Source organism: Thamnophis elegans, chromosome 16 (genome assembly GCF_009769535.1).
Source record: "Thamnophis elegans isolate rThaEle1 chromosome 16, rThaEle1.pri, whole genome shotgun sequence".
Classification (NCBI taxonomy): Eukaryota; Metazoa; Chordata; class Lepidosauria; order Squamata; family Colubridae; genus Thamnophis; species Thamnophis elegans.
In genome coordinates, this window is record NC_045556.1 from 30,034,875 (window position 1) to 30,060,746 (window position 25,872).

General features: G+C 42.7%; 2 protein-coding genes across 9 annotated transcripts in view; one reads left to right on the forward strand and one right to left on the reverse strand.

Annotated features, from left to right (window-relative positions):
• Window positions 1-18,873, reverse strand: part of GOLGA2 (golgin A2) — a 48,012-nt gene extending 29,139 nt beyond the window's left edge. For 2 of the 6 annotated variants that reach the window (XM_032232835.1, XM_032232832.1), the window contains exons 1-7: window positions 18,701-18,830; window positions 13,457-13,579; window positions 11,850-11,930; window positions 6,532-6,630; window positions 5,183-5,223; window positions 4,990-5,053; window positions 3,787-3,846 (exon numbers count right to left, since the gene is read on the reverse strand). In XM_032232835.1, the coding sequence (XP_032088726.1) occupies window positions 3,787-3,846; window positions 4,990-5,053; window positions 5,183-5,223; window positions 6,532-6,630; window positions 11,850-11,930; window positions 13,457-13,579; window positions 18,701-18,748 (516 nt within the window). In that variant the 5' untranslated portion in view covers window positions 18,749-18,830. Of the gene's footprint in view, window positions 1-3,216; window positions 3,298-3,786; window positions 3,847-4,989; window positions 5,054-5,182; window positions 5,224-6,531; window positions 6,631-11,849; window positions 11,931-13,456; window positions 13,580-18,700 lie in introns of all 6 variants that reach the window. The other 4 variants (XM_032232834.1, XM_032232830.1, XM_032232831.1 and 1 more) reach the window with 4 other exon arrangements.
• A 120-nt stretch (window positions 18,874-18,993) lies between these two features.
• On the forward strand, window positions 18,994-25,656 carry SWI5 (SWI5 homologous recombination repair protein). 3 transcript variants are annotated; one of them, XM_032233655.1, is made up of 6 exons: window positions 18,994-19,101; window positions 21,707-21,991; window positions 22,126-22,174; window positions 22,992-23,107; window positions 23,983-24,077; window positions 25,393-25,656. In XM_032233655.1, exons 2-6 carry the CDS (start codon window positions 21,825-21,827, stop codon window positions 25,455-25,457), a joined length of 492 nt encoding a protein of 163 aa, XP_032089546.1. In that variant the 5' UTR covers window positions 18,994-19,101; window positions 21,707-21,824; the 3' UTR covers window positions 25,458-25,656. The 3 variants fall into 3 exon arrangements, with proteins under 3 accessions (XP_032089546.1, XP_032089547.1, XP_032089548.1); XM_032233656.1 differs by having other exon boundaries at window positions 18,995-19,101; window positions 21,702-21,991; XM_032233657.1 differs by having other exon boundaries at window positions 19,004-19,101; window positions 21,837-21,991.
• The last annotated feature ends 216 nt before the right edge of the window (window positions 25,657-25,872 follow it).

Here is a 25,872-nt window from a genome sequence, read left to right on the forward strand (position 1 = left end):
AATAAAAATAGATATATTCTTCAAAATCTGTGACAGGCTAGAGTGGCAGATAGTACCAAATTCTTCTTGCTTTTTCTTCATATTTTTCCTTATTCTAAAAAAACGGAACAATACTCAGATGAAGAAAACTTGTTAATTCAAAACATTTTGGCTGGACTTCAAAACATCTCAGAAGGACTTGAGAGATTTGACAAGAAATGGAACCGACTATGGGATATTACAAAAAAAGATGATGGGGTTACTGCCCCAGAAATTAAAGAAGTGAATGAAAATACAGAGAACAAAGATAAGAACTCAGATGAACTTATAAATGGAGTAAACGTGAGTGAAAGTGGAAAGAAGAGAAGCTGGAAAAATGACTCTGATAATTTGGTATTCTACTCCAAACTCCAAGATGTAGGAGAAAAAGAAAGAGCGAAAAAGATGGAGTTAATAAGACAAATCTATTCAGAAACAAACCTGACAACCAAAGTTAAGCTTACATTAATAACAACTCAAGGGCAACAAAACCACATGAGAGATCGAAGACCATTTTGTTACTGGAAAGATACTGGTTAATAATGCCAATTGATGGAAAAAAGCTAGTTAATTTTTGATGATTATTAAGTACAGATTTTAGTACATTATAGACTGTTTTAGATTACTATTGAATGTTTATCCACTAACATAAATTTACTATGATACTAATAGAGAAATAATAACTCTAGTTAGGATAAATAACCAGGCCATAGAAATGCTAATGTAGATTCTGGGTGATTGTCAAGTAGAAATCTTGATATCTCTTAGATTGTCTTAGATGTCTAATGTTTATTTTCTTAGCACGTAATTAACTAATTTGGGATTGAGGGAAAAGTCCTATAGATCTTATTAATAAATCATTATTTAAAGACGGTTATAAAGTTATAATATTGTGTGGGCCTGGAGAGGAGAGGTGAGATAATCAGTAAATGACCTTTAGTTAACTACAATAACAATGAAATGTTAATGGACAATATTTAATGATACATACAGGTGTGTTACCGGGGGGGGGGGGGGGGGGAAGCTTAGATATCTTACTTAACCGAATTAATTTTAGAACATGTCATAAAGGTGTAATGGTATTGGAGATCTATTGAAATTGCAAACGAACGCCAGTAGGTGGTTGTGTCTTCTAATATAAATGATTCTAGATAAAAACATGTTTAAACAATGATAACCAAATGAGAATTATGGTACAGGGATAGTAAAATACATAACTTTTCTTTCTTGACTTAAAATGTACAACATGATTTGAATGAAGTATATGTAAGGACTGTGGAAGAAACGCACGGAATATATTTGTAACCAATCAACAAGATGTAACGAAAGATGATTTTTTTTCTTTTTCTTTTAACCAAAACAATAAAAAAAAATTCTCAAAAAAAAATCAAGAATTGCAAGAATCTCCAAGAACAAATCCGAAAAATGTTGGAAATGTCATCAGACGCCAGGCACATACTACCACATGTGGTGGACTTGTACTGAAGCAAAAAAATATTGGGCTAAAATCCACATGTGGTTGGAGAAAATGATACATAAACATATAGATTTAAAACCGGAACTCTTTTTATTGGGAATAATACCAGAAACATACAACAAGGACTTGAAATATCTGATCGTGAATGTATTAATAGCTGCTAGAATTGTATTTGCCAAAAATTGGAAAAACGAGAAAGTACCATCACAGGAGGAAACTATTCGGAAAATAATGGAATGTGCTGAAATGAGTAAGCTTACATTTGAAATTAGAGAACAAGAGGATGAGCAATATTATAAAGTGTGGGACTTGTTTTACCAATGGTTAGATAAAAAAACCTGGAAATGAAACTGTTTACTTATGTTGTAGTAGTTTTTTATCTTTTTTTATTCTCTCTGTTACGATATAGAGTACTACTTATATGATATATAACGGACAATAATGATTTTAATGTATAAGAGTGGGATGATTTGAATACCTTGGTATAATTGTATGTAGTGACCATTTTATACTAGAAAGATCTTTGTATATTAAACGGATCAATGATGATGTAAGGAATAATTGATATATACATGAATTGAAATACTTAACCACTATATGGATTAATAATTAATAAAGAGAAACTATTTTTGGAATTCTAGATGATTAGTGACACTATGGTTAATTGAAAATATGAATGTACATTATAAACCAATGGGAATTCTTTGTTCCAATCTTCGCTTTTTCTCCTTAGAGATAGGTGATACTATAATACTTTAAAGACTCATTGTTATTTGATAGATAATTATGAACTCAAGGAAATAAGGATTGTTACAAATGAAAGAATATTAATGGCAATGTGAACACATAATGCTCAATGACAGTGAAACATTCAGTTATGTTTAATGCAAATCAGTGATGTTAATCTTAATCTTAAGAATTGATGCACAAAAACTTGTAACCAAACGACATGCTTGATGAAATGGAGGAAAGTTGTTCCTTTTTTTTCTCTTGCTTTGTTTTGTATGTGTTGTTTTGTTTAAAAAGAATATATATATATATGTATGTATGTATGTGTGTGTGTATGTATATGTATGTATGTATGTATGTGTATGTATGTGTGTGTGTGTGTATATATATATATATATATATATATATATATATATATATATATATATATATATATAAAAATAAATAAATAAAATAAATAAATAAATAAATAAATAAATAAATAAATAAATAAATAAATAAATAAATGGCTGAAGATCTCACTTACAAGGCCGATGAAACTTCTAGTAGTGTTAACCTGTCAGAGATTAAACAACAGGCAGGTTGGGAATCAACTTGATCTTCAACCCCGGGGGGGGGGGGGGGGGCTGTTGGGAAGACAGGCAGAAGAGCCATCTGAATCTGTCTGAATGGACTTCCTTGCTGAGCTCCATGTCAAATTAGGCCAGGCAGGACCCTAATGAGGAGATACTCAGCCAGCAATTAGACAAGGATCCTTTCACACACAGGCTGGGTGTGAAAACATAACTCTGAGCCAAGTTTTAGTCTGGGTTCCTGAATTCCAGATAGGGCAATGGTTACTGAAGGATGCCAATAAATGGATCCGTAGCCATGCGCATTGCACCCCTCGTCTTGTGGCACAGTGAAAGGAAGGAGGACCTTACAGGAGCCCCGAGAGCAGAGAAGAGCAGCCAGTCAAAGCCAAATTCGGTCGGTCGTGTTAGGTTCCTTACCAATTCCTCTATCTCTGCACTGAGTTGTTTGTTTGTTAAATTGCTGGAATCAAAAGCTACTGCCAGCTCCTGGTAACGGGTCTGATGGGGCACATGCAGACAGCCAGAGGTGGAGGAGGAGGAGGTGGAGAAGAGGGAGAAAGAGAGAGAGAGAGGCAAAACACTTTTTTTAAAAAAAAGAGGGGACAAATCCAGTAGTTTTCTTCAACCCCTTCCCAACAAAACAACCCCAAACCCATCTCCCTCTGAATCACATACTGCGCCCTAAAAACTTTGCCCCCGTTTCAAAGCCAAGGCAACCAAATCAAGATATGCAACCTGGAAGAGTCCAGTTGGGCTGAAATGGTTGGGTCCAAATTCTACGCTGTTTTTCCTGCCCGGGAGAGGTATCTCTTGAACTCAAAGCCTTCCCCAGCTCTAAGCTCTTTTAGCTCGGAAGGCCGAGCCCAAAATTCCACCAATCAGCACCCCACAGTTAAAAAGGCATTGTGGGAGCTACAGTTTGCGGGTGACCCATCGTGAAGGGTTACAAAATTCTGGGTGACGGGGGCACCCGAAAGAGGGACCTACCACCATCTCTTTCATATCCGCAGAGGGCATGATGTTTTCTCCGTTGATGTAAGTCGTGCTCTGCAAAAGATAAGGGTCACAGTAAGGATTTGGATTTTGTTCCCACAGGTATCTCAAGGTAATTGTTCTGACTGAGGCTTCCCCAGCAGCACCAAGCCTAGTCCTTGTCCTGATAAAAACCCCTTTTATTTAATCGACAGGGAATTCCTCTCCAGCAAAGTCTTTCCTCTCCCACAGCCTTTCAAGGGAGTTCACAATTACCGACCTTGATCAGACTTGTAGAGAAGCCAAGCCAATATCTTTCAAACGCCGCCATACTTGGCAGGAATGCAGGAAGGAACTGATTGTCTCCTGCAAACTCCCCTCCCCTTTTATTCCCTCTGGGAGGGGCCATTTGGCATCCTCCAGTGGCCTTACTCCTGCCAGTTCTAACCTCTTCTATAGAAGAGGTTCCACAAATCTAGAGTGCCATTTAGAATCGGTTCCAGCTCCCTCCCCCCGCCCGTACATCATCAAAATGAAGAGCGAGGAGGAATTCTGGAAGTTGAAGTCCACAAGTCTTAAAGCTGTCAAGTTTGAATATCCCTGGGGTTTTTTTCTCTAAAGGGTTAGGGGTGCAAGGGTCTTGTAGCTTGACAGCCTTAAGACTTGCGTGCTTCAAATGCCAGAGTTTCTGAGCCAACATTTTGGTTGCTAAGCAAGAGCGTTGTTAAGTGAGTTTCACCACATTTTACAAGTTGGCCACACCCACCCAGTCACATGGCTGGCAAGCCATTCCCACCCAGTCACATGGCCGGCAAGCCACTCCCACAAAGCAGGCCACACCTACAGAAGAGGTTCTAAAAAAATTTGAAACCCATCACTGCCTTACTCCCAAGTCGACCCTTCGTCTGGCCACTCTGCACATGCGCACACTGGGAACAGGCTCCAGCTGTTCCTCTGCCTCACTGTCTGACTCTGAAGGCAGCTGATAACTGTCTGACGGCCCTGGCCCCTCTCTGCCTCTGATACAGAGCCTTCCCCGGACTCCAAGACTGGCCCATGTTCCTCCCCAACCTCCTCACTGCCCGACTCTGCTGCCAGTTCCGCAGGCCGCCGGCGGGCCACAACAGGCACCAAGGGACCCCACACTCCCAGATTTATTTCTAAGCTTTCACTTTGCATTTAAAGAAATAAGCGAAAAGGTCAAAGAGGGCCTCTTACCTGGCTAACCATGCCGTTCAACTGTTCAGAGAGCTGGCGGAGGCTCTCCGTCGTTGAGAGGGACCTAAAGGAGAGACGAGGGCTTAATAAGGAAGCTGGAATCGCTCGTCTCTTATTCAGTGGCCGGGAAAAAAGAGAGTGGGGAGAAAGATATTCTTCTTGTAGAAATTGAAACCAATAAAAAGTCTCTCACCTATTTTCATCCAATACAGTATTATGATCAGTGTCACCGATCTGTGGAAGAGAGAGAGAGAGAAAGACTCATGATTAAGCCAAAGATTATACTTCAAAGAGCACATAAATCACAGACTGTCATGCCTCCATCGGAGCCAAAATCGGAGCCTGCAGAGATCGAGGGGGCAGCTTGGTTGGCTTGGGAGGAATAGTGGGAGGAGCAGGCCCAGTCAGGCGGGGGCCTTTCAGGATTGGGAGAGTTTGTAGGCAGGGAGGAAATGATGACCAAGAGAGGCTAAGCGGTTGAACAGAAGAGGGCAGAACCCAGGCGATGAGCAAGGGCCACCTCCTCCTGATCCGAGAGCCCGGAGAGTGGAGAGAAGGCGAGAACAGCGCAGACTGAGCCGGCTACTCGGGAGGAGAGCGCCCCGCCCCTCTTCACAAGGCACACCTGTGGACTGAGGCTTAAGGAGGTGCTGTGGGGAAGGGGCACTTGTTGGGAACAAACTCTGAATTCACGGAGTGTTGAGTTGTCGACGTGTGAACTTTCCCGGATTCCTTTTTGGGTTTCTGGATGACTTGCTTTCCTCCTTTGCTTCCTGGACTCCTGGAGCTATGCAGCATTGGGGTTGACTATTTGCAGCCAGAGGCTGCTGGAGCTTTGTGTGTGTGTGTGTGTGTGCGCGCGTGTGTGTGTGTGTGTGTGTGTGTGTGTCATCATTTTGCTCTGGGACTTGCCAGAAACGTGGGAGCGTTTGGGGAAATTTGGAGCAATAAAGGGGCGGTTTGAACTGCCAGCTGCCTTTGCTGCCTCTGTACCGTGCCATCACAGAGACAAATGAAGGGGAATCTAGGTGTCCCAGGATAATGTTGCAGGAATCCAATCTAGGTCAGTCACTGGGAGAACCAGAGGTTTTGGACTCGTGCTGCAGCCCATCCTCGGGGAACTTCTCTCTGGCTTATCAAGTACAGGCAGCCCTCAATTTACAACAGTTCATTTAGTGGCCGTTCAAAATTACAAGGGCACTGAAAAAACCAATTTATGACTGATAAGACACACTTAATGACCTTTCACGCATCCCCGGGGCATCAAAATTCAGACTCTGGGCAGCTGACTGATATTTATGACCGTGGCAGTGTCCCCGTGATCCCCTCATGCGGCCTTTTGACAAGCAAAGTCAATGGGGAAACCCGATTCACTTAACAACGGGGAGACTACGCTAAGCACTGCGGGGATTCACTGAGCGACTGGGGCAAGGAAGGCCTCGAAACAGGACAAAACTCAAAAGTAAAAGTTAGGAACAGAAAGGTTGGGCTCAACTGTGGTCGTAAGTCGAGGAATACCGGAAAAAGTGGATGTTCACCAACCTGTGACAGCTGCCCAAGGTTTGGAGCAACACAGGCAGACACATCTTTGCTGTTAGACAGCAAGGAGACGCCAGCCGCTATGTCGCCATCATTGTGGGCCTGTCAGAAAACACACAACACCACAAGGATTAAACCCACCAGGCGGGTAGGAAGGAAGCAGGTGAGGGCAGCCATGCTCGGCTTCGCTTGGAAACCTGTCCCACAAAGATTATCCTAATATCAAAAAAACCCTCCAATCCTCTTAATACCCAAAGTCAGCTAAGGTTCCACAGAGAGGGAGGGGAGGGGGAGGGAGGGAGGGGCTAAGGCTACTGCTTTGGAGGACTGCTAAGTTAGGCTGAAGAGAAACAAGGCTAAAATTGCTTTTTTAATTTTATCAACAACAAAAGGAAGATAGCTCGATTTAGATTTATTGTTTCCTAGTATGATTTGTTTGCTTATTTGTACTCTATGACTATCATTAAGTGTTGTATCTTTTTATTCTTGATGATTGTATTTTATTCTCCTTATGTACTGAGAGCATCTGCACCAAAGACAAATTCCTTGTGAGTCTAATCACACTTGGCCAATAAAGAATTCTATTCCATTCCATTCCATATTCTATTCTATTCTATTCCAAATTCCATTCAATACCAAATTCTATTCCATTCCATTTTCTATTCTATTCCAAATTCTATTCCATTCCATATTCTATTCTATTTCATTCCATATTCTATTCTATACCAAATTCTATTCTATTCCAAATTTTATCCCATTCCATATTCCATTCTATATTCCATTTTTTTCTATTCTTTTCTTTTCAATTCCATTCCATATTCTATTCTATTCCATATTCTATTCTATTCCAAATTTTATTCCATTCCATATTCCATTCTATATTCTATTTTTTTCTGTTCTTTTCTATTCCATTCCATATTCTATTCTACCCTTTTTTAAATTCCATTCCATATTCTATTCTTTTCTATTCTATTCTAGTCTTTTCTATTCCATTCCATATTCTATTCTATTCCAAATTCTAATCTATTTCAAATTCTATTCTATTTCGAATTCTATTCTGTTTCAAATTCCATTCTATTTCAAATTCTATTCTATTTCAAATCCCATTCTGTTTCAAATTCCATTCTATTCTAATTCTATCCTTATCCTATGCACAGTGACATCAGGACACAACTGCTCTTTCCTTCTGAAGAGAGGAATGCGCTGCGGCCCATGCCCCCTCTTGCAATATTTGCATGGGGAATGAAAGTTACACCTACAGTCACATGCCTGCTGGAATGAGGGAGGAGAGAAGTTTGAAGAAGAAGAAGAAAAGGACATTGACTCTGCACAAGCTACACCGCTGGCATATGTGCAGATAATCCTTGACTTTCAGCTCATTAAGCAACCGTTCGAAATGGCCACAGCACTGGAAAAAGGCACTTATTGTGGTGGTTCGCCAGCAGAGCTGGCAGCAGATTCGGACAGTGAGGAGGTTGGGGAGGAAGATGGGCCAGTCCTTCACTTTTGCTTCCTTCCTTTAAATGAAATATATCCCGTAAATTATTTGCTGGACTTCGGAGTCCATGCAATGAACGAAACAGGATTTAACTCAACCTCACAGCTGTGCGTGTGAATGCTTGCAAACCTCATGCTGTGGCCCAATTCGGACAGTGAGGAGGTTGGGCCAGTCCTGGAGTCTAGGGAAGGCTCTGAGGAGGGCTCTGCATAGGAGGCAGAGATGGGGCCGGGGCCGTCCGACAGTTATCAGCTGCCGTCGGAGTCGGACATCAGTGAGGCAGAAGAACAGCTGGAGTCTGTTCCCAGTGTGTGCATGCGCAGAGCTGCCAGGCGAAGGGAGCAGCTAAAGAACAGGGGTTGACTTGGGAGTAAGGCCACAGGTGGACGATGAATGCCCCTTCCCAGTGGAAATAAAAGAGGAGCGAAAGGGGAGTGGAGCTTTGAAGAAGCAATCAGTTCATTCCTGCATTCTTGCCAAGTATGGCGGTGTCCGAAAGATATTGGCCTGGCCACTTTCCAAGCCTGATCAAGGTCGGGAATTGGGAACTCTCTTTCCTGCAGGAGAGGAAAGACTTTGCTGCAGAGGAATTCACGATCAATTAAATAAAAGGGGTTTATCGTGCTGCTGGGGAAGCCTCAGTCAGAACACTTCTGACCATTTTTTCACACTTGAGGACCATTGCAACATCCTCAAGGACACCGGATCCAAATTCAGACACCTGGCAACTGACACATAGTTAGGACAGTTGCCACGTCCCTGTGTCTGTGTGTGTCTGTGTGAGACATGATCCTCTTTCGCAACCTTCTGACAAGGAAGGGGGTGAAACCAGATTCACTTTACAACTGGGTTGCTAATTTAATAGTGCAGCAATTGACTTAACAACGGTGGCAAGGAAGGTCGTAGAACAAGGGAGAACTAGCTGAAGGAATGCTTCTCTTAACAGAAATATTGTTTGGCTTCATTGTGGCCATAAGTTGAGGACTACCTCTATGTGTGTGTGTCCATAGCTACCCAGAGTCGCTTGAGTGTGAGATGGGCAGAATATAAATGTGATAACACACACACACACACACACACACACAGAGAAATCTTCAGATCAGACGGCATGTGAGTTTCATAATCACTCAAAACAGGAGTTCTTTTTATGTATAACTAATCAATAACTCGGCGCTGCCCGGGTATTTATTTACATGGGAAAAATATCCGGACCCAACGTGATTTCTAATGTTGGATTTTTTTTCCCTAACCAGAAGGAGCACCCCTTGTGGAGTACCGTGAAGCTGTTACCAGGGCAACTCTGCTGCACTGTACAGAAGAAATCATTTTACGGCAGTACAGTAAAAGCCATTTGAAGGCACAACAGGCTGTATCTTAACAAAACATACACACCCCGAGGGGTTTTAGGGGTGTCTTACCCCTACAACAATTTCTTCCAGAGAAATCTCTATACCAAGTTTGGTTGAAACTGCTTGAGTTACCGTATTTTCACGACTATAAGCCGCACTGAAAATCCTAAAATTTGATCCAAAACCGGCAGTGCGGCTTATAACCCGGTGCGCTTTATATGTGGAAAAAGATCTCCCAGCTGCTTTCGCGGCTTCCTGGAGCGCCAAGAACCTTCGCGCTCTTCTCCGCTCCTCGCGACTGCAATAGATGTCCAGAAGCGGCTTTTGGGGCTAATGGGGATTGGATTTCCAGCTCGATAGCCCCTGCCGCTTCTGGACGTCTATTGCAGTTGTGAGGAGCCGAGGAGAGTGTGGAGAAGAGCGCGAAGGTTCTTGGCGCTCCAGGAAGCCGCGAAAGCAGTTGGGAGAGGCGCACGGCTTGGTTTCTCCTCCCTGGACGTCGCAGCAGCAGCCCCAAACTCACCGATCTCAGTGTTTTTCGCATCGGGGTGTGCTGCAAGAGCATGCCCCGATGCGAAAAACACAGAGATCGGTGCGCTTGGGGCTGCTGCTGCGACGTCCAGGGAGGATAAACCAAGCCGTGCGCCTCCCCCAGCTGCTTTCGCGGCTTCCTGGAGCGCCAAGAACCTTCGCGCTCTTCTCCGCTCCTCCTCGCGACTGCAACAGATGTCCAGAAGCGTCGGGAAACGTGCGGCTTATAACCCGGTGCGCTTTATATGTGGAAAAAGTTTGAAAAATTAACGTTAATTGATACTGCGGCTTATAATCCGGTGCGGCTTTTGGTCGTGAAAATACGGTATGCTTGAACACATATACACACAACCATTTATAGATAGATAGATAGATAGATAGATAGATGGATGGATGGATGGATGGATGGATAGATGTATACTGAAGATGGCATTTAATTTCGTTGTATGAGGTGCAATGACTATAAACTATACTAAGTTACTTATGGAAAACACACATTCCCCCCACCCCCCGTGAACAATCCTAATTCCAGGTACACAGGAATACATCCATTTTAAGGAAGTTGTTTCTAGGGAAAAATAAATCCTGATGTGTAGACAAGAATCCCAACAGTTCAGCCCTTTTGGTGATTCACTGTGACCAATGCCACTTCCTCATGAGAACTTCGCTTCGGGAAGGGAAGTTGATTAGGAAAGGGATGGGGGATGGGGGAGAGATTTCTCTCTAGTCAAGACGCCTGCTATTTATTTACAGGTACTCCTCGACTTACAACCGTTCAGTTAGGGACTGTTGGGATGGAGAAAGGGACTGTTGGGATGGAGAAAAGTGAATTGGAACCGTTTTTCAGACTGACGAGCAGTGTAGCTAGCATTCCCCAGAGTCATGCGATGTACATTCAGACGCTCCATAGTGGGTTCGTATTTACGATGGTTGCAGGGTCTCAGTTGATCCCCTTCTGTGACCTTCTGATGGACAAAATCGAGGGGGTGGGCAGGGTGGATAAAAATCGATTTAAAAAAATCAAGCAATTCGGATTTTTTTAAAAATTTAAATGGGATATTTTTTTGTTTTATCAAATTTATTCCAATAAAATGCTGTTGGAGTAAAAAAAAATCTATCTAAAGGTAGTTTTCTGTTTAAGGTACATTAATAATTTAGCTTATTCAGCATGAAATTGAAATATTATAGAGCATGAGGCGGTAGATTCAGTGAGTCAACAGCAGGTCAGTGGATTAGCTGCTGGGGGACAGAGATGACAGTTGCTCTTTAAAAATGATGATTTAAATCAAGCCTTTTTACTAGTGATTTGAACCGTAATTTGAACCATGATTCGAACCGTGATTCGAACCGTGATTCGAACTGTGATTCAAACCGTAATTCGAACTGTGATTCAAACCATGATTTGAATGATTCGAACCATGATTTGAATGATTTAAACCGTGATTTGAATCGATTTGATTTAAATCAAATCTGTTTGGGGGGGGAGCAAGATTCACTTAGCAACCAGGTAACCAACCTAACAACTGCAGCAATTCACTTAAGAACTTGCTTGTTCACTTAAGGTGTCAAATGGAGAAAAATTCCCTCCGCCAATGTTTCCCTTAACAAATTTTTCCTGCAATGGGCTCAACTGCGGTCGCAAATCGAGGACTACCAGTGTTTCAAAACAGCTGCTGTGCCTTTGAAAACCCAAGGGGAAGTTTTGCCCTTGTAATCTGAACCGGGGTTAAGGAACTGCATGCAGAGGGGAACAGAGGAGGAAAGGAGGAGGTTAAAAATAACGCCGCACCAACAAGTCACGATGGCATTCCCAGCACGGGCCACAAAGGCTGTGCAGCCTGCCAACCTCCACCAGCATTTACAAAGCACAGCGCCACAGATCGGAAACCGTAGGTAGGGATGGAGAGCAGGCCCAGCCGGACCGATTCTGAAAGCTGCCTCACCTTCCACTTGTCCAATGAAGGTATGGCTACCCCATTGGAGCAGTTAAAGTCGGACACCAGCACCTTCAGAAGGTTCTCAATCTACAGGAGCAGGAGAGAAAAAGGGGGAAGAGAAAGCGCTGAGAAAAAAAAGGGAATAAAGTCGAAAGGACAGGAGAGAACGTCGCTCCCCCAATCTCCCCCCACCCCACCAAAGCGAAAGCAACGAGACCAAGAAGCCTGGCAGGAAAAGTGAAGAAGACAAGCAAGGAGGCCACTGAAGACGGTGGAACTCGCTGGCACTTGATTTCTTTCAGGATTAGGATGGCAAATTGAAGGGGGAAACAACTTTATTCTAACTTGCAAGGACGCAACTCAACAATCAAAAGTTCTTTCTTACAGTTTTGTATATTGTTTCTTAACATACGAGACAGAGAGAGAGAGAGAGAGATGAAAAAGGAAGAAAGAGAGAAGAGGGGAGGGGTGGGAAGGAAAGGAGGAAGGAAAGGAGGAGAGGAAAGGAAAGAGAGGAGAGGAAAGGAAGAGGGGAGAGAAGAGAGGAGTGGAGGAAAAAGGGAAAGGAAAAGAGAGAGAGAACAGAGAAAAACCCATATAGATAGTTCTCAACTTAGAACAGTTCATTTTGTAGTTTAAGTGACTGTTCAAAGCTACCACGGCACTGAAAAAGGTGACCTATGGCTGTTTTTCACACTTACGACCATTCCAGCATCCCTGTGGGTCACACAGTCATAATTCAGATGCTTGGCAACTGGTTCATATTTATGACTGTGGCCATCAGTCATTTATGACTTCTGAGAATTTCCGACAAGCAAACTCAATGGGGGAGCCAGATTCACTTAACAACGGTGTTTCTAGCGTAATGGCTACAGCGATTCACTTAACAACCATGGCGAGAAAAGTTGTAGAATAAGGCAAAAACTCAGCAAACCACCGTCTCGCTTAGCCACAGGAATTATGGCCTCAGTTGTGGCAGTAAGCGGAGTCCTTGGTTCAGTTACACAAGATTCAATCCATCAATTCAGTTTATTATACTCGCAGAGACCAGAACAAACAAAAACTTTCATAAATATACAAATTAAAAATTTAAGTATAAAATAAAAATAACTAAAATCTATGATAAAATCCAGTCTGTCAGTTACACATGGTCTAACTCGGGGATCTTTGAACTTGGCCACTTTTAAGACTTGGGGACTTCAATTCCCAAAATTCCACAGCCAGCATGACTAGTTGAGGAATTCTGGGAGTTGAAGTCCACTAGTCTTAAGAGTGGCCAAGTTTGAAAACTCCTGTTCTAACGACACTAAAATTACAATCCAAATTTAACACAAGGTTAAAAACTCCATTTGGAAGTAAGCATGGTGAACCAAGATCTCAGCAGGTATCCAAGACAGGTAGAGGGGCACCTGTCCTTTACCTTTGCTACAAGCTAATGGTCATCTGGAGGTCGGCAGCTCAGAACTGGTAGCCCTATTTCAGGAGAGGACAACTATGGCCCAGTTTAATCATCTACAGACTTCAGCTCCCAGAATTCCTGAGCCAGCTCTGCCTTGAAGCAGAATCGAGGAAGCAACAGACACTGGAGGAAGGTGACAGAGGAGAAAACTTACATTTTCAGGAGATTGAACTCCATCACTAACAGGCGTCTCTGGGCGGCCTGCTTCTTTACTCCTCCGTTTCTTTTTGGCGCCCGCTGTGGACACTGGACTGTTTCTCTGCTGATATTCTTTCAGCTGGAGGGGAAAAAGAAAAGGTGAACAGTTTGAAATTAATCTAAAGCTGAAGTTGGAAACATCTCCATGCAAAAGTAAAATCTGGTAGAGAAAAGTTAAAAAAAAACACAGGGTACCCTCAGGAAGAGAAGGGGAAAGATGTGGTTATTATTGGATTTATTGATTATTCAGGTGATCCCCCCCCCCCCAGTTGATACTAGCTAAGTATACGGTCCCTACAGTTTGAAAAACTGCTCATAGTGTTAGATCTCCTAATCCGTTAAGTTTCCGTTAACAGTTCTAATGATGTGGTTGCACACTTTCACAAGGTTGTTTCCTGTTACATATCCTTAGCAAAAGTGGCAAGGAAAAATATCCATATATATTTTGGAAAATTAAACAAGTTGCTTATGGAGGAATCAACATAGCCTTCAAACAGCCTCCCTCCTCCCCCAACATGTAAAACTGATATTACTGTTCAATCCAAATTTTGCAGGCATTTACTACATATCCTCATATAAATTTATTAGCGATTAGATATTATACTCATGATTCTTGATGAATGTATCTTTTGTGTACACTGAGAGCACATGCACCAAGACAAATTCTTGTGTGTCCAATCATACTTGGTCAATAAAGAATGGAATTCTATTCTATTCTATTCTAATCCATATTCTATTCTATCCTATCCTTAATTCATATTCTATCCTATCCTATCCTTAATTCATATTCTATTCTATCCTATCCTTAATTCATATTCTATTCTATCCTATCCTTAATTCATATTCTATTCTATTCTCTCTACTCTCTTCTATATTCTATTCTATAGTAAAACCAACAGTAACCAGTGTCTGCTAAAGATTGGATAAAACCCACAAACCAAACATTGTAAAGAAGTATTTAAACTATCTATTAAGTACATACAGCTATCTAGATATTCAGGAGTCTGCTATTTGAAGCATTTTTTCCAGTTCTATGTGCAATCTCCCTTTATATAATATCACAAAAATGAATCAAAACGTACTCTGTTCTTCTTAAAACAATGAAGCAATTTCTCCCTTCAATCATTTCAGAACTGGATTGAAATTAAAATCCAAATGAAATAGTTAGATTTCTTCTGTTTACCTATTTCTCATACATTGTTTGACTGAAGGTTGCAACACACCCACTAAACTAAATACTAAACTTAGTGCCCTAATAGTCTGCCTTGCTATTTGGTTTACTTGTTATTTGGGTTGGAAGCCAAGGATCCTTGAACCAAACTTGTCCTTGAAATTTTGCCAAAGCTGACTTTAAACTCTTTCATTCATACAAGACCAAAAAAAGGAGGGCTCTTTCCGTTTACCACCAATTTCACCAGACATAAACACAGAGTAGAAAAACAGAGTTGGAAGGGACCTTGGAGGTCTTCTAGTCCAGCCCACTGCTCAAGCAGGCGACCCAATACTGTTCCAGACAAATGGCTGTCCCATCTCTTCTTTAAAACCTCCAGGAATAATTTAGCATTGGGGTAAGCTGCTCCCCACAAGGGCTGAATGAAATTCACCAGCTACATTCAGTAGCCTGTCAGCAAGCTAAGAAACTCACTGTGACATACAGCGAGTCGAATCAAATACCGACAAACGTCTCTATACAACAAAGCACAATAAAGAATGTTCTTTCTGCGCCAACTCAGAAAGTTCAAACTGACCAAAGAGCTGCTGATCCAGTTCTATGGAGGAATGATTGAATCTGTCATCTGCACCTCCATCACTGTCTGGTTTGGTTCTGCAACCCAACAAGACAGACAGACTTCAATGGATAATTAGAACTGCAGAAAAAACAACTTGCTACCAATCTGCCTTCCACTGAGGACCTGGACACTGCAGGAGTCAAAAAGAGGGCTGTGAAAAAATCTACAGACCCCTCGCGTCCTGGACATTAATTGTTTCAACTCCTACCCTCAAAGCGACGCTATAAAGCACTGCACACCAGAACAACTAGACACAAGGACAGTTCCCCCCCCCCCCGAAGGTCATCACTCTGCTAAACAAATAATTCCCTCACCACTGTCAAGACTATTCACTAATCTGCATTACTATAAATCTTCTCATCGTCCTTATCACCCATCTCCTCCCACTTATGTCTGTATGACTGTTATTGCTTGTACCCTTATGATTTATATAGTTTTCTAGCATGACGATTGCTTATTTGTACCCTATGACTATAATTAAGTGTTATATCTTATGATTCGTGATGAATGTATCTTTTCTTTTTAAGTACACTGAAAGCATAGGCACCAAGACAAATTCTTTATGTGTCCAATCACACTTGGCCAATAAAGATTTCTATTCTATTCTATTCCATTCCTAATTCTATTCCACTCTGCTCTATTCCTATGACTATCACTGAGTGTGTATATTATGATTCTTGATGAATGTTTTTTTCTTTTTATGTACATATTCTATTCCATTCCATATTCCATTCCATATTCCATTCCATATTCCATTCCATATTCCATTCCATTCCATTCCATATTCCATTCCTTTCCATATCCAATTCCATTCCATATTCTATTCTATTCTAATTCTATTCTTACCTTCTACAAAATAAATATTCCAGGCTCTTAAGGGAAGTTTCTACTCTTCCTGAAACCAGGCCAAAAAAATTCATTTGTTTTCTAGAATCCGCTGCCCTGCACAGACAAGTCAGCTACCTACGCACGGCACACATGATTAAATAAATTATCTGCTAAGAGGTGTAGAACTAGTCTTAGTTGATCTCCACACTAGGGAAAAAAATCACTATCTGGGTGTTATAGAAACCAATTTCAATGGCTAGTTTTTAGAACCAACAGGGTTCTGAGGATTGGTTTTCAAGGCATTCCAGATGATCCAATCTTTATTTAAGGAAGCACCTCCCAAGAGGCAGCCACATAAAAGAACCATCCTTCCTAAACGCTATAAAATCAGCATATGCCACATATGGGTGTCTCGTTTATCCGGGAGTTTGGGAAAATGCCTGGAGTTTTCAGCATGGAAAACTCTCACTTAATAAAGATGCTTCACCTTGTTTACAGGCCAATTTAGATTTCAGGAAAGGTTGGTTTAGCCACGAACACATTGAAGAGATAAAACTACAGGTAATCTTCGACTTTCGGCCCACAATTGAGCTCAACATTGACGTTGCTAAGTGAGACATGGGTTAAGTAAGCATTTTATGACCTTCCTTGCCACCATTGTTAAGTGAATCGCTCCAGCTGATGAGTTAGTAACATGGTCGTTAAGTGATTGTGGCTTCCCCATTGATTTGGCTTGTCCGAAGGTCGCAAAAGGGGATCACATGGGCCTGGGACACAGCAAACATCATAAATGTGAGTCGGTTGTCAAGCATCCGAATGTAAATCACGTGACCGTAGGAATGCTGGGTCATAAGGGTGAAGTGCTGTTGTAACTTTGAACAGTCACTAAATGATCTGTTGTAAATCGAGGACTATCTGTATAGATTATTCTATGTAAGGAACAACTTCTGCTCCTCAAAAATTGTTGCAATAATTTGAGGGGGGGATTTGGGGACAGATTCTAAACTTTGAAATAACTTCCCAGAAGCAAAGTCAATGGGGAACACCGGATTAAAAGCAGCGATTCGATTAACAACCTTGGCAGGGGAAAAAAGGTTGTAAAATTGTACGTGACTCACTCAACAACCCTCTTTGTTTTGCAATGGAAATTCTGGGGCCCAAATGTGGTCATAAGGTGAGGATTACCTGTCTGATGCTTAAAAAGCTGCCGTTCTCTAGCGTCATCCCCCAAATCCCAACAATAAAGGAAATATTTGAAGTCAAAGCAGATTTATCTCCCCCTCCCTGAAAACTACCCATTTAAATTCCACTAAATCACGAGGGGATCCCCTTTTAAGGGCTCCCCTTATGGGGTTTGTCTTCCTCCCCCTCTATGGGAGCACATCTTTGACAAAGGGGCAAATAAAGGGAGGGGGTGCATCAAACCTTTAGCCCCCAGGAAGGCACAGAAGTGTCTTTGCAAGAAAGCCCCCTCCCCTCTTTTCCAAGCCTCTATCTGGAGGGGGGCTTCTCTCCCAGGTTTGCAAAGGGATGTCCTGGATCCCAGAGGAGGGGCCTGATTTAGGGGGAGGGTCTCCCCCATTGCAAGCTCCCGTTACAAGATAGTCACTCCAGCTTAACCCATAGAAGCACCCCCAACTCAGAATCCCCCCCCCAACCTTTAACTACAACTCCCATCAGCCTCCCCCCTCCAATGGTTTCTCTCCCAGGTTTGCAAAGGGATGTCCTGGATTGCAAATGAGGGGCTGATTTATGGAGGGGGTCTCCCCCACTGCAAACTCCCATTACAAGATAGAGTCCCCACCATCACTTTCACTTCTGCAGGCGCGTATAGAAACACCCCCAACTCAGAACTCTCCCCCCAACACACAAACCTTTAACTACAATTCCCATCAGCCTCTAGTAGTTCTCTCCCAGGTTCGCAAAGAGGTTGATTTATGGGGAGGGTCTCCAGCATCCCAAGCCTAAGATCGACTCTCCCCACCTCCGCCTTCACCCCAAACATCTCCCCCCCAACCCAGGCCAACCCCCCACTCCACCACCTTCGACTACAAGTCCCATTAGCCTCCACCACTCCAATGGTTTCTCTCCCAGGTTCGCAAAGGGGTTGATTTATGGGGAGGATCTCCCGCATGACAAGCCTAAGCTCGACTCTCCCACCTCCACCCCAAACATCTCCCCCCACCCCATTCCACCATCTTTGACTACAACTCCCATCAGCCTCCACCCCCTCCAAAAGCCAGTCTCTCCGGGGAAACTGATCCTCCAGCAAACTCCCCCACCCAAGAAGACCCCCTGGACCATTAGCCTGCCCCTCCCTCCCGGCCCCCCGTTCCCAGAAGCCACCGGGGCCGCGGGGAGGGGAGGATGGGAGTGGTAGTCCCCGGAGCCGGGAGGCCTGAGGAGGATGGGGCTTGTAGCTAGGAGGCCCCGGAGGGCGGCGGCGGCGTCCCTCCACGGGACTCCCCTCCCCCGAGGCGGAGGGCGGCTCCCGACGAAGCCAGGCCAGGCCCAGGCTAGGCCTCGCTGCCTCAGGAACGCAACCCGGGCCGGCCTCTCGCGCTTCCCGCGGGCCGACATACCTTCTTCTTGGCCGCCGCCAGCTTGCTCTGCCTGCTGTCGTCCGCCATATCCGCGCCGGGCCGCGGCCACGTCAACCCGGCAGGCGGCGCGAGGGGGGAATCGGCTGCTGGGCCGGACCGAGGCTCCTCCCGCAGCCGGCCCAGGTCCTCCGTGGCGGTTACTGCGCACGCGCAGGGGCAGGGCTCGCGGCGCCTCCGTTGGCCCAATGGGGGGGGGGCAAAGCGGGGAGGCCCCGCCCCCTTTCCCGCCCCCGCCTCCGCCGCCCAGCTGGGCTCGCTCGAGACGCGTCCGCTGTTCTTCCGCGCAGGCGCGGCAGTGTGGCGCATGCGCGCCTCTGCTTTCCGACTGTAATGGCCGCCCTGCTGTGGCAACTCTGTTCTTTTAATTTTTCTTCACCGACGTACGCTTCTTCTTCTTCTTCTTTTTTCTGGTGTATAATGATGCAATGAGAAAGGGTTTTTTTTAAAAAAATGACTTAAAAATTTCAAGGGAAACGGCTGGGGAAGTCCAACAAGAATCAGGCTGGGGATGATGGGAGCTGGAGTTGGTGGTAGTGGGAGAGGCAGGGGGGGCGCAGCTATCCAGAACCTGGAGTCACCTCGCCCATCATCCTCAGAACAGGAGCATGGAGACTCAACAGAGCTCTTCCTGGGGCTTTCTGAGTTTTCCCCTACTCCAGCTCCCATCATTCCCAGCCTGACTAGGAGGGAGATGGGAGTTGGAATCCCCTTGCTCTGAAAGGGTGGTATGGGAGCTAACATGAGGGGAGAAGGTTGCTGCTTTGCAATAACACCTCCCCCCATGGGCTTTTGTGAAGAAAGCTGCTTGCCGAGCTTGAGTGGAAAATCTCACTTTTTTTACAATATCAGGTCTTTTTATTTTTCTTCATTTCCATCGCTTCTTTCTGTGCTTCTTTCTTCTGATATATAATGATGCAATGAGAAAGGATTTTCTTAAAAAAAAAGGATAAAAAAGGCTTAAAGGGAAACAGCAGATATTATAGAGAGAGCTAAAAATCTGGGGGATGTAATGATGTATAACTATACAATATTATGATGACAATAGCTGGAAATTGCAACCAGGCCCACACTTTGGCCAAAAAATAAGTTTGGGATGGGGGTGGGGGTTAAAAATATAATTGCTATATATGTATATTTTTTTAAAGGAGGACATATGTTAAAATTATTAATATGAAAGATGTTTATTGCAATGAAATTACTAACACCATCAACCTAAAATGGAGCCAGCTCAGATGCTGAAATCCACCATGCAAATGAGATGAAGAGAGTAGAAGGGAGACAAGAGGGGGAAGAAAGGGGTTATGAGAGAGGGTAGAGGGGGAGGGAAGAAGAGAAAGAAGGAATGGAAAGAGGAGAAGGAGAGGGGAAGGGGAAGTAGTGAAGAGAAGGATGACAGGGAAGGGAGAAGGAGAGAGGGAGAAGAAAGTGGTGTATAGGGTATAAATATGGTGTATGGAGAGCAGAAGAGCTAATGATAGTCTTTGGGGGTTGATGGTAAGAAGAATTGACATAATATTGAATAATACAAAATACAAAACGTTGATTATGTAATGGTATACAGGTGATTATTTGTATGAAAATAAAAAAATAAAAAACTTTTGGGGAAAAAAAAGTGAAACAGCAGGGGAAGTCCAACAGAGTCAGGCTAGGGATGATGGGAGTTGGGGTTGATGGTAGGAAGCGGGGAGACAGCAGTTACCCAGAGGTTGAAGCCACCTCGCCCATCATCCTCAGAGCAGGAGCTTGGAAATTCAGCAGAGCTCTTCCTTGGGCTGTGGGGGTTTCTGGATTCCTCCACTCCAGCTCCCATCATTCCCAGCCTGACCCTAGGAGAGAAATGGGAGTTGGAGTCCCCTTGCCCTGAAAGGGGGGAGGGGTGGGCTAACATTAGGGGAGAAGGTTGCAGCTTTTTAATAACTTCCCCCCCAACCAAGAGCTTTTGTGAAGAAAACTGCTTGCTGAGCCTGGCTGGGAAAAAAACCCTCATTTTTACAATATCAGGCCCAACCTGCTGAGCTGCTTTCCGCAATTTTATTATTATTAATTAAATGTACGGTATGTGGTTTTGCCGAATCATCAGCAGGTGGTTTTTTGCTTTCCAAAGGGGGAGCCGAGAGATGCATCTTCACAGCATTGAAAACTCCCCCTTTTGAACTTTCCCCCCTCCCCAACAGCCCCGGAATCCCCTCTAAATAATTCGGAGCAGTCCTTTTGCAAGCTGGCTTAGCTTAACCAAGGCAAGGCAGCAGCAAAGTTGGTGCTTCAGGTCCCTTCCCACTGAGTCATTCTGTAATCAGGTTGCCTCACCCAAGGACCTCCTCAAATAACATGTTTTTCCTCCTGGAGTTGAGCCTCCCCAGGTCTGCAAAGACCCAGCCCAAGTTGCACTAGCCTACAGCTTGCATGGCAGAAAGGAGCGTGGCAGAATATTTGGCTGGAAAAAAAAATGAGAAAGGCAGGCTCTGGGTTAAGAAACTGGACAGCTAGTTGTCTGAAAGGGCCTCCTGCTTGAGCAGGGGGCTGGACTAGAAGACCTCCAAGGTCCTTTCTAGCTCTATTTTAGATGGAAAAGGGGGAGCAAATATGTTGAATAAATTGTTTTTATTACTAGTGTAAGGGTGCAACATTTCTCCTAATAATTAAGGAGTCCATAATATTGATTTAACCAGCATTAAATCCTTCATGGACTTTTTAAGCACCACCTTAACATGGATGTCATTACTATTCCAAAACTTCCCAATTATTCCCAACACTAAACTCCTAGTTTAACAAGATCTAAATTTGGTTTTTAGCTGCCTTGCAATTTCTTGAAGGAACTTGACTTTCTGTTTGTGTTTGTGGGTTTTGTTTTGTTTTTGTCTGTTTGCCTTGCTGGCTCCTGAGTCCCTTGTATGTTGGCCATTGTTTTCCGATGTTTTACTTTTGAATCATTATGATTTTCAAAATATTGCAATCTTTTTATGTTTTACATCTTTGGCAGAACAGTCAATGCAGAAAATAAATCTCAGTTTTTGGACCTCAACCTAGCAAACAAGATGCTTATGAATTACCCACGACCGTGAGCTGCAAAAATCAATTTATTCTTTCTGTTCCCGACAACTGTATGAATCACCAGATGCAGAAGGAAAAAGAAGTTGTTCCGGATTGCAGTTCTACCACTGGCTTGGGAAATATTCCGGCTAAACAAGAACATGAATCTCTTTTGAATCAAGGGGACAAGCATAACCTGGGATTAAGGGGGAAAATCTCCCCCAAACCTTTAATATGGAGGTAAGAGTGGTTTAAATCCTGAACTTTCATTCATTTCTTGGCTAACCTCAGGATTCGGGTTTGTCCTGATTCATTTGAAGAGCTTTTAAATTCTTTTCTTGATCTTCTTTTTTTTTCTTTTTTTTTAAATTTAGGACACCTCAAGCAGCCAGGAGAAGTTGTAATGCAAGCTTTAAGTCTCCAGTAAGTGTCTGTAAAATCAAATTTCTCATCCCTCTATGGAATGTGTGTCAATTAAATGGATCTGACATTCTAGGAATGTAGGAATCAATTTTGGAAATCACAATTGTAGTCCAAACTCCTTGAAAACAACCTCTGCAGTGATTCTGATATGTGGCCAGGATCCTAGTTGTTATCTCTTGACAATAAACCAAATAGGACTAAAAGTTGCGTTCAACAGGTCAAAATAAGATTATGAGTGTTGATTGGCTCTGTATCTTTATTTGCAATCAGAAAACTAAATCATATCAATTTTTTAAAGGTAAATCAACATCTTTCGGAGACTCTTGTTTTAATTTTCTTAAAAAAACGCTAAGCTGTAAATCCATGAGATATTATTGGTTGGCTTGGATTTTTAGTGAGTAGAGCAGGTTGCAGCCTACGAATCGTTTTGCAGAATAGGCAAAGTTTTTGCTTGTAAATAAGATGGCTTGGAATCTCAACTTTTTTTTATAAAGCAAAAATTATTATTTTGACAGTCGATATTATCAGGAAAACTGGAGAGATGGTGGAATAACATTTTTTACAGTTAAAAAGTATCTATTTTCGTGGAGATATATATATATATATCTCCAAGAAAGTATATATATACTTTCTCTCTCTCTCTCTCTCTCCTCCCCACCCCCGTAGGGCTGAGTACATTTTGGCTCTGTCTTTATGGTGTTCATTCCCCCACCCCACCCCATAGCACTGAAGCTATTCTAAAATCTCTTGGCATCCCACCCACCCCCACTGCTGAAATCATAAAAAATGTTTAGCATTGTCTTTCTCTGTGCAACAGGTTCTTCCTCCGAGGAGCTGTCAGCCTCCAGATAAAAACATTTTGCAGCACGAAGTCGAAGAGCTAAAACGCAAGGAGCTTGCTGTGGATCAGGAAATAGCACAACTCAAGGCTGAGTGTGTATTTATACATGTTTCACATACACTAAGGCATCTGTTTCAAACTGCTGCATTGTGTGGGTGGGAAGTGGCAGTTCAAGTACAGTAACTTTTTCAGGAGGAAAGTTGAGTTAATTTACGTAGGCCAAACCTTCTTCTCGAAAACCTTCTTTTTCTTGTGTAGTCTGTGTTTTTGTGAGGCTGTTTTCCACAAAGATACAGATTAACAGAGTTGGAAGGGACCTTGTAGGTCATGTAGTCCAACCCCCCCAAGCAGAAGACCCTACACCATTTCTGATAGAGAGCAGTCCAGTCTCTTCTTGAAAGCTTCCAGTAATGAAGCTCCCACAACTTCCGAAGGCAACTTCTCTTCCCTTTGGGAGTCGATTGCTCCCATTGTCAGAAAGTTCCTCCTTATTTCTAGGTTGAGTCTCTCATTGTTCAGTTTCCATCCATTATTCCTTGTCTGGCCTTCGGGTGCTTTGGAAAATAGTTTGATCCCCTCCTCTCTCTGGCAGCCCCTCAAATATTGGAAGACTGCTCTCCTGTCTCCCCTGGTCCTTCTCTTCCCTAGACTAGCCATGCCCAATTCCTGCAACCGTTCATCGTTTATTTTAGCCTCTGGAGAACATTTGAATGATCCCAGCACAACCTGATTGCCAGAGATTAATGAATAAAGTGGAATATTTTAGAATTCCAGTATCTTGGGAATGGGTTGGTACATGTTATTAATTTAAGCAAGGCTGAGGTTACTAGAAGGCAGGAGAATACATATAAAATAGAGTCATACATGTTTTTTTCTCAAATCTTGTTCCTCCTCCAACAGCTCTTAAGAATCACATATCTGGTTTGTCTTGACTTTTCTGATCTTGGGTTGTTGTTTTTTCTCCCAGAGGATACAATCTGGAGGAACTGGAAAACCACATTACTCTGCTTCATGAATACAACGAGATCAAAGATGCCGGACAAATGCTTTTAGGCAGATTGGGTAAGGACTAATATAGAACCGTACTGGGTGGGTGGTGTATGTCTGTCTGTCTATTTACCTTCCTTCCAACTCTATCTATCTATCTCTATCTATCTATCATCTAATCTCTATTTCTAGCTATAACTATATCTATCATCTAATCTCTTTCTTTCTTTCTTTCTTTCTTTCTTTCTATCTACCTACCTACCTACCTACCTACCTACCTATCTATCTATCTATCTATCTATCTATCTATATCTATCATCTAATCTCTATTTCTATCTATCATCTAATCTCTATTTCTAACTATATATATCTATTTATCTATCATCTAATCTCTTTCTATCTATCTATCTATCTATCTCTCTATCTATCTATCTATCTATCTATCTATCTATCTATCTATCTACCTTTGTTCCAACCCTATCTATCTATCTATCTATCTATCTATCTATCTATCTATCTATCTATCTATCTATCTATCTCTATCTATCTATCTATCTATCTATCTATCTATCTATCTATCTATCTACCTTCGTTCCAACCCTATCTATCTATCTATCTATCTATCTATCATCTATCTATCTATCTATCTATCTATCTATCTATCTATCTATCTATCTATCTATCTATCTAACCATACATACAGCCATTCAGCCAGCCATCTATCCACCTAATTTATATAGCTACCCATCCCACAAGCAAATGACTCTGAGTGACATACACCATAACTAGAGACTAGTGTATATGTATTTTAACTATAAACATTCTCCTTTAGATAACTTAGCATCCTTCATCGCCTGGTACCTGATGCACACCAGCATCTGGACTTGCAGCTGTTGGGGGAAGTGACTTAAAACAGTTGGGAGTTTCGTCTTAATTGCCCCAGACCCACAAGGCAAATTCAAGCAACTTTAACACCTAGAGTCCTGCATCCAGTTTTGGTCACCACACTATAAAAAAGAAGTTGAGACTCTAGAAAGAGTGCAGAGAAGAGCAACCAGGATGATGAGGGAACTGGAGGCTGAAACATATGATGAATGGTTGCAGGAACTGGGCATGGCTAGTCTAGTGAAGAGAAGGATCAGCAGTCTTCCAATATTTGAGGGGTTGCCACAGAGAGGAGGCGGCCAAGCTATTCTCCAAAGCACCGGAAGGCCAGACAAGGGTGGGGGTGGGGGTGTTGGAGTAGATGACCTACAAAATCCCCTCCAACTCTGTTAATCTGACTAATCTTCCAATTACAGAGAGTTTATAGAAGCAATTACTGCCTTGTTTGTGTTTTCTCTTTCCGCCCTCATTTACACAATCTTCTTTGTGTGTTTTTTTCTCCTAGCTGCAATCAGGGGTGTCACCACCAAAGACCTCTACCCTGAATTTGACCTGGACCTTAATGATTAGGAGGAATGTAAAACGTTGACACACCACCTAGAATGTGGAAATATAATACGTGGTGAAAAGGTAACCACTGTTAAGTTCATTATCCCACCTCAAAAAAAATGTTAATGAAACAATAGCTTTAATTTGGGGAGCAAAAAAATAATAATCATTTAATGGATGGATAAGCTGTTGGGCTTATTACTGCCATTTTGAGGTGGACAGAACAGAATTTTCTACATACATACAAATATCTGCAGCATTCTAGAAAGCTGCCCTGGATGGAGGAATTGTTAATTATGTCCCATTTGTTATGAGGATTGACCAGGCTAAAATATAAAGCCATAAAATAGAAAAAAAATGTTGTATTAATTGTGTAAATGCTGCAGGTGTGATTGATGGTCTAAATGGAAGTCCCTTCAGCCATTCAATTTCAGGC

Coding starts and splice junctions, on each gene's coding strand:
- SWI5 (XM_032233655.1), top strand. CDS start 21,825: ATGAATCACCAGATGCAGAAGGAAAAAGAAGTTGTTCCGGATTGCAGT. Junction 22,175..22,991: donor ATGCAAGCTTTAAGTCTCCA/GTAAGTGTCTGT, acceptor TCTGTGCAACAG/GTTCTTCCTCCGAGGAGCTG. Junction 23,108..23,982: donor ATAGCACAACTCAAGGCTGA/GTGTGTATTTAT, acceptor TTTTTCTCCCAG/AGGATACAATCTGGAGGAAC.